General features: G+C 34.0%; 1 protein-coding gene across 1 annotated transcript in view; it reads right to left on the bottom strand.

Annotated features, from left to right (window-relative positions):
• The window catches only part of DPP10 (dipeptidyl peptidase like 10), an 883,075-nt gene that overhangs the window by 658,118 nt on the left and 210,296 nt on the right, over window positions 1–14,661 (bottom strand). The window contains 1 exon segment of the mRNA XM_043992035.1: window positions 12,342–12,456. Within this exon segment, the coding sequence (XP_043847970.1) occupies window positions 12,342–12,456 (115 nt within the window).

The raw sequence follows: 14,661 nt of genomic DNA, 5'->3' as shown, positions 1-14,661 counted from the left end.
CTCCAACCGAATAATTTCAAAGTACCAATTCTGCAATGCTCAGCTTTTCCTATAGTCTAAGACACAAAGCCAAAATTTGCTACTTGAAAGACCATAGATTTGATCATATGGACTTTGTGAGCAAGGTAATGTTTCTGGTTTTTTTTGTTTGTTTGTTTGTTGTTGTCATTATTGTTTTGTTTTGTTTTAAACTCCAGATTTGCTACAGCTTTTCTTCCAACAAGCAAGTATATTTTAATTTTGTCTACAGTCAATGTCTGCAGTGATCTTTGAGCCAAAGAATAGATCTGACCCTATTTCCATTTCTTCTCCGTTTGCCAGAGAGTAATGGGACAAACTGACAAGGCATTAGGATTTTTTACATCAATCTTCAAGCTAACTTTTACAATCTCCTTTTTTCATACTCATAAAGAGGCCTTCTTAAGTCCTCTTCATTTTTGGCCATCAGACTGGTATCACCTTCATATCTGAAATTATTAGCATTTCTTCTGGAGATCTGAATTCCAGCTTTTGATTTATATAGCCTGTCATTTCCCCTGATGTAATCTGCATAGAAGTTAAATAAATAATTTGACAATGTACTGCCTTGCTGTATTCTTTTTCCAATCTTAAACCAATGAGTCGTTTCATATTCTTCTCCAACTGTTGCTTCTTGGTATGCATATAGTGTCCTCAGAAGAAAAGTAAGATGATCTGTTGCTCCCATCTCTTTGAAGACTTGTCACATTTTGTTGTGATCCATGCAGTCAAAAGTTTCAGTGTAGTCAATGAATCAGAAGTAGATTTGTTTTTCTGGAATGCCGTTGCTTTTTCTGTAACCCCATGAATGTTGGCAACTTGGTCTTTAGTTCCACTCCCTCTTCAAAAAGCAGCCTTCTCTTCTGGTAATTACCTGTTCACATATTACTGAAGCCTAGCCTGGAGAATATTATATACAATCATGCCGGTGTGAAATGAGCATAATTTTTGGGTAATTTGAACATCGCTTGACTTTTCTTTTCTTTAGGATTGGGACATAAACTGATAATTTCCAATCCAGTAGCCAATGTTGAATTTGTTGGCATATTGAGTATAGTACTTTAACAGCATGATATTTTGAAATTGTAAATAGCTTAGGTGGAATTTCATCACCTCCACTAGTCTTATTGTTAGCAATGTTTCATAAGGTACACTTGACTTCATTCTCTAGGACATCTGGCTCTAGGTCAATAGCCACAACACCCTAAATTTCAGTGAAATTAAGACCTTTCTTATATAGCTCTTTTGTATATTCTTGTTATATCTTCTTATTTCCATCTACTTTTGTTAAGTCCCTACCATTTCTGTCTTTTATCATGCCCATTTTTGCATGAAACATTCATTTGATATCTCTAATTTTCTTGAAGAGATCTCTTATCTTTTCCATTTTATTTTTCTTTCATTTCTTTGCATTTTTCTTTAAAGAAAAAAAACCCTTTCACATATCTTCTTGCTACTCTCTGGAATTCTACATTTAGTAGGATATATCTTCCCTTTATTCCTTTACCTTTTGCATCCTTTCCTTCCTGAGCTATTTGGTTTTTTTGTTTGCTTTGGTGAGGCAATTGGGGTTAAGTGACTTGCCCAGGGTCACACAGCTAGTTAGTGTTAAGTGTCTGAGGTCAGATTTGAACTCAGGTCATCCTGAATCCAGGGCCGGTGCTCTATTCACTGCACCACCTAGCTACCTGCCATCCTCAGCTTTTGTAAAGCCATATCAGATATCCCTTTTACTTTCTTGTTCTTCTTTTTCTTTAGAATTTTTGTTGCTGCCTCCTACACAATATTGTGAAACACAGTCCATAGTCAGCAAGCTCCAGTAAGGAAGAATAATCACTTTTCCTTCTTTTTGTACTTGGTCTAAAGCCTAATATAGACTTAGGCACACAATGAGCACTCAATAAATGATAATAGGAAATATGTATTATATTTCATTTCTAATTATTAATGTGATATGTTATTAATTCAAGGAATAAACCTCTATCAACTACCGTCATCATTATTTTTGAAGCCAAAGTAAAATTTGTAATACATAATTTTTTCCTAATACAAAAAACCTACCGTCTCCCACTTTAATTCCCTGCTCAATTCTAAGCAAGGACAGCTTGGCAATGTCTCTTAAAAGATCTGATGCTCAGAATCAGACATAGTACTACAGATGAATTATGATAAAGACAAAGTACAGATCTCTGGATGTAGTTCTTCTCATCACCTTTTGAATACTGACATGTGGGATTGTAATTAGATGAAGGTGACCAAGATAGAGAAATGAGTATTAAAAACCATCTCAGAAAGAAGTATGTAAAGAATGTGAGGAAGTTTAGTACAGATAAGGAAAGATTTGTAGAAGACATCAGTATTTGTTTCAAATATTTGAAAGATTTTCATGTAGCAGGAGTTTCAGAACTTCCCCACATAATCCTAGAGAGAAAATAAAAATTAATACATAGGCTTATGGATGTAGATTTTGACTCAATATAAGAAAAAGCTCAACAAATAGGGCTATCTAAAAATAGAATGCATTGTTTCAGTAATAAATGACTACCCCATTACTAAAGGTCTTCAAGAAATAGCTTAATAGATGTTGACTGAGGATGATTTTGTATACATTTGGTTACCTCCTTATCATTTGACCCAATCTGCCTTTTTAAGGAGTTATATTCTTCATTAAATTTTTGTTCCTCTTTTACCATTAGGTCAATTCAATTTTTACGTTATCTTCAGTATTTTTATGCCCCTACTACTAAGCTGTTAATCCTCTTTTCATAGTTTTCTTGCATCACTCTAATGAATTTTCAAGGAATTTCTCTACTACAAGTTTAGTTTTCTTTAAGTCTTCCAGGTGCTCTTACTGAGCTTAGGTCAATTAGAATTGTTTTTGAGCTTTTGCTAGTGGCTGTTTTTCACATTATTGTCATCTAACTTTCTTCTTGGTCTTCGCTGCCAACATAGTAGTTCTTGGTGATCAAGTTTACTTCTCTTACTGCAACCTCCAAGCCCATGTGATGCTGTCACATTAGACCCCAGTGTCACAGACTTCTGCCGACCTCATTAGTTTTCTTAGGTTTGAAAAAAACCTCCCACCTCAAATTTTTGTTGGCTCTGATTATCCAAAATTTGACTAGAAGCATTATTTTAAAGTGGGTTGGTAGGGAAAGCTGGGAGATTTCTTCTGGTTTGCTGTCTCTCATTCACCATATTGGATCCTTGGGAAACTTTCTTAATTGTTATTCTCAGTAGAAAATATTTCGTCTCTCAACTCCATGTCTTTGCCTAAATTCCCCCATGAGAAGAATGCAGTGATACTTCAAACCAATCTCTATAGCTCTCTTCAATGTCTATTTAAAGAGCTACATCAGGGGCAGCTAGGTGGCACAGTGGATAGAGCACCAGGCCTGGAGTCAGTAGTACCTCAGTTCAAATCCGGCCTCAGACACTTAACACTTACTAGCTGTGTGACCCTGGGCAAGTCACTTAACCCCAATTGCCTCACTAAAAAAAAAAAAAAAAAAGGATCTACACCCAAGAGGTCTTTTCTGATTCACATAGTTACTCATTCTCATGCCTTTAATAACTGTATATTTATATTGAAAGGTCATATATTTACTTACGTGTGTACTTATTTTACCTCTTTAGTAGCATGAAAGCTCCCTGAGATCAATGACTAGGACCCAGATTGAAAAAGAAAAAGAATAATTCCTAGCATTATAAAACAATGAGACACTGAACAAACTCACCAATGTGTGTGTGTATATAGATATATACACACATTCCTGCATGTATAATTTCAACAAGATACCTCTGTATGGAACAGAAAATTATAGTTACACTGAGAGTTAACCCCTTAACATCAGTCTTTTTGCCACTTCTTCATTTTAAAAAATATATATTAACTAATAACATTTTTATATTATTGTCATTTCCCAACATATTTATTTCTCCACTGATGATTTTTTCAAATTAAAAAAATACCAATAAAGCAACCGTGCCTAATCATATGTACAATATATTTTACCTGTTGAACTTTTTCTTTCCTAAAATCAGATATATTTTTAATAGCCTTTTTTGGATTACAGTCTATGTTACTTGAAATAAAAAAAATGTCATTTCCCTTTGTGTTCCCAGTTTTTAACAAAGAGTCTGAAATATAATAAGAGGATATTAATTCCTTGTAGACTGACTGAATGACCTAATCTTTATTCTTAGAGGCATCATGATGTTATGGCTATAGATATTAGAATAAAAAGAGACCTGAGTTCAAGTGCCACCTGAAACACTAAGATAAGTCACTTGTCATAAGTAAACATAAATTTATAAATTGCAGACTATTTGATGATACACATTCATCAGTGGAAGTCTCCACATGAAGAGATATACAGATATGAATAAACAAAAAGTGGACTTGGCTAAAGAAGAGGTCAGGCAATGAGTAGGTATTTCTTACAATCGCTCTCCACCTCCAATTCAATACCTGCTTTAGATCATACAATTACTGAAAGTGAGCTAAGAGTAGACAAATGCAGTCATAGGATGAAACATATGGAAAACAATCGTAAGTGGGAACAAATGAAAAGTTCTCAGAATTGTAAACATGAAATAATACACTTTATCTATTATTTTATGAATACAAGAAAATAAAATTTCTTAACTATTAAAGAGATTGAAATAATTGTGAAATCAAGTGCTGCTTTTTTAAAAATTCCTTTTTTGATCATTCTTTTAGGATCTCTAATGTACTTAAAAGTACAGAGAATAAAATTAAGAATTGAGATTCATAATTAAAATGATTTAGGCAATAAAGTATCATAATTTTATACTTACAATAAGATAACTGAACTATAAGAAAATATGTTTATTACTAAAATTTCCTGAACATTATTTTATCTTTTTGGAACTTTAGATTCTTTCTGTATCTTAGAGTCATAATTATGTGAATGAATTAACATTGTATTTTGACGACACAGAACTGGTACATTTCAGTTAAGAAGATACCAAAAAAGCTAAACTTTTAACCTAGTTTATTCATTTATAGGATCACAGTCATTATTTTCCATAGAGTCTACAGACTCGTTTTATAAATAAGGAAACTGAAGGCAGAGAGAGCTAATATAACTTTCCCAAAGTCAGAGAACTAAGAAATATCTGTGCTAATATTTGACCAAAGAGCTTGATTTTAATGCAATAATCTATCTGCTATTCCATCTTGCCTTCACACTCTTGGACTCAATTAAGCAAATATCAGGCATTGATTTATACAATGCACTGAATGCACTATGTGTTGTGAATACAAAAATGCAATAAAATTTAAATCTTGTTATTATAAAGCATATGACTAAACAGGAGTATTGAAGGGCAAGGCATGGACATTAATGGCAAAATATATTAAGTGCAGAGGAAAAGTCCAAAGAGTTCTTTGAAATTTGAAGATACAGAGATGAATTTTTGCTTTGGGGAAAAAAACCAAAACACCAGGCAACAGGATAGAGATGATACCTGAGTTTGTCCATGAAGGCTATGAAATATTTCAACAGGTGAAAATTATGGTGGAGAATGTCCATCACAGTCATGAGAAATGTCATTAGAAAATATTTTGAATGTTTGCAAATGTCCAGTGTGGGAAGTCGAGACCTTATATCTAAATGTTTCTTTCTTTGTATATTGTAGGTAGGAGGGAGAGACAAAAGTATTCCTGATTTCTTTTCTCTACAGTCATCACTAAATTTGTTTCATATAACTCAGATAAGTTTCTCAAACTTTTTTCACACTGGGAAAAAAAAAAGAACCAGCTGGGAGTGGAGTAGGCAAGGAATAGACAACATAGAAATATATGTGTGTGTGTGTATGTCTACATGTTTCTCAGTTCCTTTGAATAAATTTAAATGGTTTGTTGTTACTAGTACATTTAAGTTTCTCTAATCTGTTGTTGTTGTTGTTTGTTTTTTTTTTTTTTTGGTGAGGTAATTGGGGTTAAGTGACTTGCCCAGGGTCACACAGCTAGTAAGTGTCAAGTGTCTGAGGTCAGATTTGAACTCAGGTCCTCCTGAATCCAAGGCCAGTGCCTTATCCACTGTGCCACCTAGCTACCCCTGTTTCTCTAATCTTTATGGGGAATATGAGCTTTAACCAAGTGCTATCATCAGCTCAAGATGTTCTAACATACCAAACTTTTTCCCAAACATCATTTTCTAAGTACTTCTCCATCATTTGCAGAACCTAAAGTCTGAAAATCACTGTCAGTGGTACTTCTGATTATATTTATCACTTCTGAAAAATACTGCATGCTCTGCATGAAGATTAATGAAAATGTTTAAAAACATTAAAACTGGTTACATAGATTTTCCGCCATTAAGAAATTAATATTTAGGAATTTATGCATTTCAAAAACTTTTTACAATTAAAAAAATTAAATTAATTTAATTTTAAATGAATGAATTCATTAATTAGAATTAATTTAAATTAACTGGAGTTCCAATATACCATGGGGAAAAAAAATGAACACAGGTGATGGAATTTACCAAAAATCTAATGTTATTAAGGGAACACAAAATCCTGCCTGGGTTCTGAAAAAGGGGATTTGCATTATATAGGGAGTTTGTTGAATTAAGCATAATAGTTTGGTATATTATTAGGCAAATTATTGATTTCTTATTCAGGTCCCATATCTTTTATGTGATTTAGACTAGAGAAAAGTTTGGTATATGTCCACTCATTCTCTGGGTGATTCTCAAAACAAAACAAAACTGTTTTATTAGCCCAGAATTGCTGAATTCACATTTGGTTTTTGTAAAGTGTTTCTATGTAAGTAAATTTTATGCTGGAGGCATTTCATAAAGAAGAAAAATCATTTTTTTTCTAAAACAAAGGTAAATATGAAAGAAGACAGGAGAACAAGGAGACCTTCATTCAGACTTTCATTGCTGCTCCACAAGATTATCACAACAGTCTCCTAAATGTTCTCTCTGTCTTGTTTCTCTCCATATTTTATCCATGCTATACACTTACCAAAATAATTAAGCCCAGATCTGACCATGTCACTTCCTATTCAACAGTACATTGCTTCATGGATAAAATATAAACTCCTTTGCTTAGCTTTTAAGGATTTTTGCAACCTGGTCTGGTCTTTATTTTCAAATTCATTGGAGATGACTCCTCCTTTTACATTCAATAATGCAATAAAATATCGTATTTACCACCCGGAAGATTTTATTTCAATTGTTACTGACTGATTTTGAAGTCTGAAATAGAGTACCTTGTGACCTCTGCTTCATATAATTCTCCTCTTCACATAACAATTTGCTCCATAAAGTCTTTCCTGGTTCATCAACTGCTAGTATGTTCCTTTGTAAAATATTTTTATCTAACTATTTTGTAGTTATTCATATATGTAGTATATGTATGTATGTATATATATACAAAGATAATATTCTATTACCACTTACTTTATATAACTTTATATATGTCCTCCTCATTTTCTTTCTTATAAGAATATAAACTCTTGGCAAAAAGAAAATATTCATGTAATTTTTCTCTTTAGTAGTTAGCACATATCCTGGCAAACTGAGACCTGGGAAAGACCTTAGCTTAAAAATTCCACTCTCCCACAGTATCTAGGCCAATGCCAATTATTCTGAATATCTTGCCACAGGGCCAAGGTTGTTCTAGGTGAGAGAGTGAAGCTGGTGACTAAATCATGGCATCAACTCCTGATCTCTTTGAGAAAGAAGGATAAAAGGCAACAACAACGTATCCTGGCACAGAGTAGTTTTTGAATAAATTGTTGACTGGTGAAGTAAAAGGAAACATGGAAAGTTGTTGGTGCAGTTGTGAACTAATGTAACAATTCTGGAGAGCAATTTGGAACTATGCCCAAAGGGTCATTGGACTGTGCATATGATTTGACCAAGTAACACAAAAATGGAAAAGGACTCACATGTACAAAAATATTTATAGCAGCTCTTTGTTGTAGCAAAGAATTAGAAGTCAAGGGAATGCCCATCAACTGGAGAATGGCTGAACAAGTTATGGTATATGAAAGTAATGGAATACTATTGTGCTATAAGGAATGATGAGCAGCTAACTCACTAATGATTGGAGAGATGCAGGTCACAATTCTAGGGTACTACCTCATACCTGTTGGAATGGAAATAGAGCAGCTGAGGAAAATGAAAAATGTTGTAGGGGATATGGGCAAAATCAGACCTTAATGCACTCTTGGTGAAGTTGTAAACTGATTCAAACATTTTGTAGACTAATTTGGAACTATGGCCAAAGGGCTACAAAACCATGCATACTATTTGATTTAGTAATACCACCATGAGGTTGTTATCCAAGGGGAGATAAAAAACAAAAAGTTGAATTAGAAATTTAGGAGATGTCTATCATTTGGGGAATGGCTGGACAAATTGTGAGATGACATTATGATGGAAAACTATTGTGCTATAAGAAATGATGAGCAAGATGCTATCAAAAAACCTGTAAAGAATTATGTGAGCTGATGCAAATTAAAATGTACTCTATACGGGGCAGCTAGGTGGCACAGTGGATAGAGGACCGGCCCTGGATTCAGGAGTACCTGAGTTCAAATCTGGCCTCAGACACTTAACACTTAATAGCTGTGTGACCCTCGGCAAGTCAATCAACCCCAATTGCCTCACTAAAAACAAAAAAAACAAAAAGAGAAAATGTACTATATACAAAGTAATAGAAATAATGTAAGATGATCAGCTGTGACAAAAACTGCTGGGAAAACTGGAACATAGTATGGCAGAAATTAGGCATAGACCAATATCTTATACCTAATACTAAAATAAGGTCAAAAGGGTACATGATTTAGGCATAAAAGGTGATACCATGGGTAAATTAGGAGAGGAAGGAATAGTTTATCTCTCAGATCTTTGGAAAGGAGAATAGTTTATGACCAAATAAGAGACAGAGAATATTATAAAATGCAAAGTGGATGATTTTGATTATGTTAAATAAAAATTTTTGTACAAACAGAAGCAATGCATCCAAAATTAGAAGGGAAGCAGAAAGCTGGGAAAACAATTTTTATAGACAGTACTTCTGATAAAGGCCTCATTTATTTTTCTTTTTCTTTTTTTTTTTTTTAGTGAGGCAACTGGGGTCAAGTGACTTGCCCAGGGTCACACAGCCAGTAAGTGTTAAGTGTCTGAGGTTGGACCTGAACTCAGGTACTCCTGACTCCAGGGCCAGCATTCCATCCACTGCGCCACCTAGCTGCCCCAAAGGCCTCATTTCTAAAAGATATAGGGAACTAAATCAAATTTATAAGAATCCAAGTCATTCCCCAATTGAGAAATGGTCAAAGGATATGAACAGGCAGTTTTCTAATAAGGAAATCAAAGCCATCTATTGCCATATGAAAAAATGCTCTTAATCACTATTGATTAGAGAGATGCAAATTAAAACAACTCTGAGGTACCACCTGATACCTATCAGATTGACTAATATGAAAAAAAAAGGAAAATAATAAATGTTGGAGAAGCTGTGGAAAAATTGGAACACTAATGCATTGTTGGTGGAGCTGTGAACTGATCCAACCATTCTGGAGAGCAATGTGGAATTATACCCAAAGGGCTATAATGCTGTGCATACCCTTTGACCCATCAATATCACTTTTGGGTCTTTTTCCCAAAGAGATCATAAAAAAGGGAAAAGGAACCACATGTACAAAAAAATTTATAGCTGTTCTTTTTTGTGGTGGCAAGGAATTAGAAATTGAGGGGCTGCTGATCCATTCGGGAATGGCTGAACAAGTTTTAGTATATGAATGTAATGGAATTCTATTGTGCTGTGAGAAACAGGAGGAGCTTAGAGAAGCCTGGAAGGACTTGCATGAATTGATGATGAGTGAGATGAGCAGAACCAGGAGAACATTGTATACAGTATCATCAACATTATGTGTTGATCAACTGTGACAGACTTGATTCTTCTCAGCAATACAATGGTCCAAGATAGTTCCAAAGAACTCATGATGAAAAATGCTCTCCAAAACCAGAAAGCAAAAAAAAAAAAAAAAGAACTGTGGAATATGGATGCAGATTGAACCATACTATTTCTCTTGTTTTGGGTGCTGTTTTTCTTTTTTGAGGTTTTTCCTTTTTGCTCTGATTCTTCTCTTATAACATAATGAATGCAGAATTATGTTTGATATTATTGTACATATATAACCTATATCAGATTACTTGCTGTCTTGGGAATGGGGGAAGGGATGGGAAGGAGGGAGGAAAATTTGGACCTAGAAATCTTATAAAAACAAATGTTGAAAACTATTTTTACACATAACTAGAAAATAATAAAATTATTTTATAATAAAAAAATTACATTTAGTTTAAAAAAGATGATCATCTGTGAATGACTTAGCTATTGTCAGCAACACAGTGATCCAAGACAACTCTGAAGGATGTATGACAAATGTAGTCCATCTCAAGAGAAAGAACTGATGGTGTTTGAATACAGATTAAAATATATTTTAGTTCCTTTTTCTTGAGTTTTTTGTCTTTTCTTTCACAACCTGACTAATGTTGAAATGTTTTGCCTGACTACACAAATATAAATTACATTGAATTGCTTATATTCTGGAGGGGATGTGGGGAGGGAGGGAGGAAAAGAATTTGGAACACAAAGTTATAAAAATTGATGTTAAAAATTAATTTTACATGTAATTTGGGAAAAATAAAATTCTGAATTTAAAAAATGATAAGCAGGCAGATTTCATAAAAACCTGGAAAGACTTAATGGGTTTGATGCTGAGTGAAGTAAGCAGAATGAGAAGAATATATTACACAGTAACAGCAACATTGTGTGATGATCACTTCTGTCATGGAGAGGAGGGAAGAGAGGGAGGGAGGGAGAAAAATTTGGAACTAAAAACTTCTGAAAACAAATATTGATAACTATCTTTACATGGAACTGAAAAATAAAAAAAATATTTTTATCAACTGGGGAATGACTAAATTAGTTGTGGTATATGAATATAATGGAATACTGCTGTGCTGTAAGAAATGATGAGCAGGTGGATTTCAGAAAAAAACCTAGAAAGACTTATAGACTTATGTGAATTAATATTGAGTGAAGTGATCAGAACTAAGAGAACATTGTACACAGTATCATCTACATTGTTTGATGATTAACTGTGATAGACTTAGCTCTTCTCAGCTATACAAAGATCCAAGAAAATACTAAAACTCATGAATGAAAATGTCCTGTGCATGGTGCAGCTAGATGGCACAGTGGATAGAGCACCGGCCTTGGAGTCAGGAGTACCTGAGTTTTTTGTTAATGGTATTTTAAAACTATCTTTAAATGTAATTTGAAAATAAAATAAAATACCATTAACAAAAAAAGTTATATGACCAATAATGAGAGGGAATTTTATTGTGGATTAGATTCTTACCAATAAGGAAAAGCTATGTTATTAGATAGAAGACATGAGAAGTTTTATGGTAAAGTGTCCACTCCATTTTAGAATATCTTGTGGATAAATGAGTAAAATCTGACAAAATCTGGCATGAACTCTGCTCTTTTGGAGACTAGGTTTCTTTTTATAATAAAACATTTTTATTAAAAGGTTAATTATGATTACCGCCAAATAAATGTGCTTAATTGTATTTAAATATTTAAATTCAAGAAATTTAAAAATATAAAGTATAATTATTCAGTTATTCCTAGGTTCTCTTTAGGTCACATAAGCAATAAATGCAGAGTTGTGATTTAAAACCTAGTCCTCTGGCTTCAGGGTAGCTAGGTGGCTCAGTGGACAGAGTGCCAGGCTTAGAATCAAGAAGGTACTTTCATGAATTCAAATCTGACTTCAGACACTTAGTAGTTCTGTGACCCTGGGCATGTCACCCAGCTCTGTTTGTCTTAGTTTCCCCATCTATAAAATGAACTGGAGAAGGAAATGGCAAACCATCAAAATATCTTTGCTAAGAAAACCACAAATGGGGTGACAAAAAGTCAGACATGACTGAAAATGACTAAAATACAACCTCTAATTTTAAATCTATAGCTCTTCTCAGTATATTATTCTACTACCACAGATAAAACAAGAGAAGATTACTTGGACCAATTCCATTTCTAGTTTACAGATAGAGCGTAATGAAGATGCTTTTGAATTATTTGAACAATATAATCTACTGTACCATTTTTATTAATGCCCCCATCATAGTTCAATTTCTAGCCCCCGATAGATGTTAACTCACTATTTATTGTTATTCTAATGTAGTCATTCTGAATATACAGTGCTAATGTTCAATAATATCATTGAAAGAGAAATTAAAACAAACAAACAAAAAGATTACCTGGGGTTAAGAGGATGACTGACATAGTGATGAGTGAGCACACAACAAGAATCACCAACAAGGCAATAGCAATTCCCTTCCAGTTTCTTTGTGGAGGGCTATTACTCCCCAGCTCCTACAGAAATTGAACAAAAGAAAGTTTCATGATTACACATATTCCAAGAAAAAAATTATAAATGTAGTATTTGATACAATCGTGGTATGCGAACTGATCATAATGCTTCCTCCTTCTCCCCCTCCTATCAATAGTTTAGTTAATTTTTTCAAGGTACCTACTTTCAATTGTTTTTAAATGGATACTATTTTAGGTTTATGGGTTTGGATTGGGAAATGGCCCTAAAATTTCCCTAAGAGGACTTAATGACTTTGAGAACAATAAAGCAGCAGCAGCAACAACAAATTTCATTTCATTTAAATTATTTTAAAAAATGCTAGTTGTCTGACTGGCTTCTGAAATAATTACCAGAATAAAAGAAATCATTTGATCATGCATGGAGTCCTGGGAGGAATTTAGATTCCTGGAGTTCAACTCTCAAAAAACAGAGCCCCATTGAGGTGAAGTGACTTGCCCAAAGTGACACAGTAAGTGAGGAAACAAGATTGAAGCCCATGTCACCTGATTCCAAATTCAGCAATTTATTCTAGCATGCATCACAATCAGAAGATGGTTTGCATTCATTCTATCTGTAGCCTGCCAAAGTTTTCAATATAAATGCTTCAAAAGCACAAGTGAGACTATTTCTATCCAGGGTTATAAGAGGAAAAAAACCTCATAGACAGGCCAATAACACAAAATAGACCACCTTGTCGAGTATTTCTCATTTAGCAACAGAAGAGTTTCCTTCAAACTACTCCCCCACCACTCATAAAAATCAACAGGGTGTAGTCACTAAATTAAATGAGTGCTTCTCTATCAATGAGTAATGGCATGTTCTCCCTTGGCAGCATGCATGATATTGGCAAGGAGACAAGATGGATGTGGAAAACTAAATTGGAATATTTTTCTCAATATATTCGAATAAGGCTTTGCATTTTTCAGTTTGTGTTTTTCCTACCCTTTTGATTAAGAATATAAAAGCATGGCTAACAAATTTCCAAATAAGAAAACTTGGAATTAATGTCCCTGTATAAGGTAGAGATTTTTGAAACATGGGCCTGTCTCTATCTCTGTCTCTTTCTATTCATCACTTTGTTTTTCATTCTTGCTCTCTATCTCTTTGAATGTCCGTCTCTCTCCCTTTCTCTCTCTCATTCTCACACATACATACACACACACACTACACAACACAAACATATAATCAGACACACATAGATGCTATTACCTGTCACTTTATTATAGTAGCCCAGAATCTATTTCACCCTATCAACAATTTAACTAATTATTTTAAGGTACCTATTTTAAATTGTTTTTGAAATGGATACCATTTTTAGGTTTGTGGGCTTGGAGTGGGCAGTGCTCATAACTTTTCCTTAAAAGGATGTAATGATATTGATACAACAACAGTAATAGCAACAGCAACAAATTTTATACCATTTTAATTTTTATACAACCCTGTCTTTGCCATTCTTTAAGATGAGCAAGACACCTAATATCATTTCCATTTTACAAAATGGAAAGTTGGTTTGGGGACATTAACTGGCCTATGAAGAGCCACCCGCTCTGCCTGCTATTAAGAATAAGAAGTCTTTAAAAATAAACTGACTCTAAACACCAGAACATGATAGGTGCCTAAAAATGCTAGTTAAATTGTTAATATGGACATGTTTTGCATGACTTCACATGTGTAATTGTTTTCCTTCTCAATGATTTGGGGGAGAGACTGGAGGAATGGAGAATCTTACTCAACAAAAACATGTCAAATAAAACTGAAATTCCAGATGATGGTGGAATCAGGGAATCTTACAGTTGAAAGAGGCCTTAGATGATATCAAATTCAATCTATGTCTGATGAGAACATCTTGAACAATGTGTCCTAAAATCAGTCTACCATGCTTAAAATCCCTACTGAAGAACACATTGTTGAATTGTTAGGTAGCCTATCCCCCTTCTGAATAGCTCTACTTATTCATACTTGATCATACATGGAATCCTGGGAGGACTTTAGATTCCTGGAGTTCAACTCTCAAAAAACGGAGCCCCATTGAGGTGAAGTGACTTACCCAAAGTGACACAGTGAGGAAACAAGATTGAAGCCCATGTCACCTGATTCCAAATTCAGCAATTTATTCTGCCATGTGACACAATCAGAAGATGGTTTACATTCATTATATCTGTAGCCTGCCAAAGTTTTCAATATAAATGCTTCAAAAGCACAAGTGA

The sequence above is a fragment of the Dromiciops gliroides genome, chromosome 3, assembly GCF_019393635.1.
Source record: "Dromiciops gliroides isolate mDroGli1 chromosome 3, mDroGli1.pri, whole genome shotgun sequence".
In the NCBI taxonomy this organism is placed as follows: domain Eukaryota; kingdom Metazoa; phylum Chordata; class Mammalia; order Microbiotheria; family Microbiotheriidae; genus Dromiciops; species Dromiciops gliroides.
Note: the sequence above shows the minus strand (reverse complement) of the source record. Positions and strands in the feature narration are given on the sequence as shown.